Here is a 1,862-nt window from a genome sequence, read left to right on the forward strand (position 1 = left end):
TTGAAGACTGTGACAGGTCGTCTCTCCTGGCTGTGCCATGTCGCAAGGCTTCTAAAGCCAAAGCTTCGTAGCCTCTATGCTTGCAAAGCAGTAGCGGAGCGGCTCGACTGTCGATCAATACGATTAAGTGATGAGGCGAAAAGTGACTTGCAGTTTTTTCAGTCCATCCTCAGTGAGAGTCTGAATGGTTCGGCACCCGACAAGGGTCTTTGCTCCTTGGCGAGAATCCCCGCAAGTTTCCTATTGGGATGGGGCGCCAAACTTGGTGGATACTCGGAGGAGTCGGATGTCTCGGTTGTCATTTCCGACTCTTCAACCTCCGCCCTGGGTGGTATAGTCATAGGTGAAGGTAAAGCCTACTGGTATCGCTCGGATCTAGCGACTCCCCAGGCATCGAGGATCAGCAAGTTGGTTGAACCTATCAACTGGGACAGGTGGGAGTCCGGGGACATATGCTCCCTAGAACTATCAGCCGCATTATGCGGCTGTGCAATCGTCCCTGCTGATCGTCCGGTCATCATTCTCTGTGACAACGCAGCAGCTATCGCAGCAATCAGCAAGCTCTCTGCGAAGTCAGCCCGGATGAACGATCTCCTGAAGAGTCTGGCTAGTGCGTGGGGTTACAGCAAAGGTGTCCGAGCTTACCATTTGTCTACTGACGAGAATTGGTTAGCTGATGCATTATCCCGGCAGTCCCTTGACGAGGTTCGGAAGTACATGGTTGGTGCTAGTATGAGTGAGGTCGACCTAGGCCTTATTCTAGATAAATTGGAAGAGTCTGTCACACAGGTCTCGCCTTAGCCGGCTGACGCTCAGCTGTTGATCTCCGCTGTGCCTGTTTCGGAGTGATAAGTTATCATAGTTTGACTCAAGCCTGTCTTGCGTGACTTGGAGAGTAACCTTGGCATTGTGAGTTGAATTTCGGATACCATATTCCATCGATTCTACGCAGTTGAGTCTGCATCCAAAATGTCTGCTCCTGGGTGGGTCATCGAGCTCTTGCAGGGCAAAGAAGCCGTTTATTCGACCATCCCATGGAAAACTAGAGCTGTGGCTCCCCAAGAGCTTCAAAGTCTCGCCGCACCATATACGCGGCCTACGCGCCTTCCTCTTGGCAGTATATTTGGGGCAACCCATGCGGGATCTCTTCAGAATATGGCAACCGAAGATACCCTGGCTTCTTACCACCGCCAAACTCGTCAGTCGCTTTCCCCAGCGATGGAAGCGATGACGCCACACCGGCCAAGGAAATATGATGAAGGAGACGCTATTCTCTTACTCGCACATGCGAGGGCTCGCACAACAAACGCGACCTACGCGTCGATACGACGGGGATATGAAAACTTTCTCATGAGTCATGAGACCGGCGGTGCCGATCTCATTATGTTGATCAATCATTACGAGTTAGCTATAGTCTCAAGGTTCCCCTTCTCCCATATATCGGTCCATACCGATCTTTCCTGTTCGTCAATTGCGAGCTGGCCTTCTGTGGTTAGTTCTCTGCGTCTCACCTTACACTCGTTAACTACAGTGCAGAGATAGCTTACGGTGAGTGTGAGGGATGCTCGCAAGCTTCGCGCACGAAACGAGGCATCTATGCTGTGTCACCTGCGCGAGGAAATCACACGTGGCATACACCAGCGTCGATATCAGTGGCCCACCGATAACAGTCTCGGCTCGTGTCGAACGTGGGCCTTTCGAATTCCCGATTCTGAGCATCAAAACTAGACTCTAGTTTCTGTCAGAAATGACGAAGCCACACGCATATGAAACGCGAATGCTGCAAGACCCACTACTTCACGTGCACCTGAGAGTAGACACTATAATACACTAAGGTCCATGCGCCACATGACCTATGGTAT

The 1,862-nt window shown here is 51.4% G+C and overlaps 1 protein-coding gene across 1 annotated transcript; it reads left to right on the forward strand.

Moving 5' to 3' along the window:
• Positions 1-162: 162 nt before the first annotated feature.
• Pmar_PMAR022804 (hypothetical protein) lies at positions 163-801 on the forward strand (the record flags this gene model as incomplete). The annotated part of the gene is made up of 1 exon (XM_002777475.1): positions 163-801. A coding segment is annotated over one exon (639 nt), but the record flags the coding sequence as incomplete, so codon positions are not given.
• Between the last annotated feature and the right edge of the window lie 1,061 nt (positions 802-1,862).

This window comes from Perkinsus marinus (assembly GCF_000006405.1).
Source record: "Perkinsus marinus ATCC 50983 genomic scaffold scf_1104296951680, whole genome shotgun sequence".
NCBI lineage: Eukaryota > Perkinsozoa > Perkinsida > Perkinsidae > Perkinsus > Perkinsus marinus.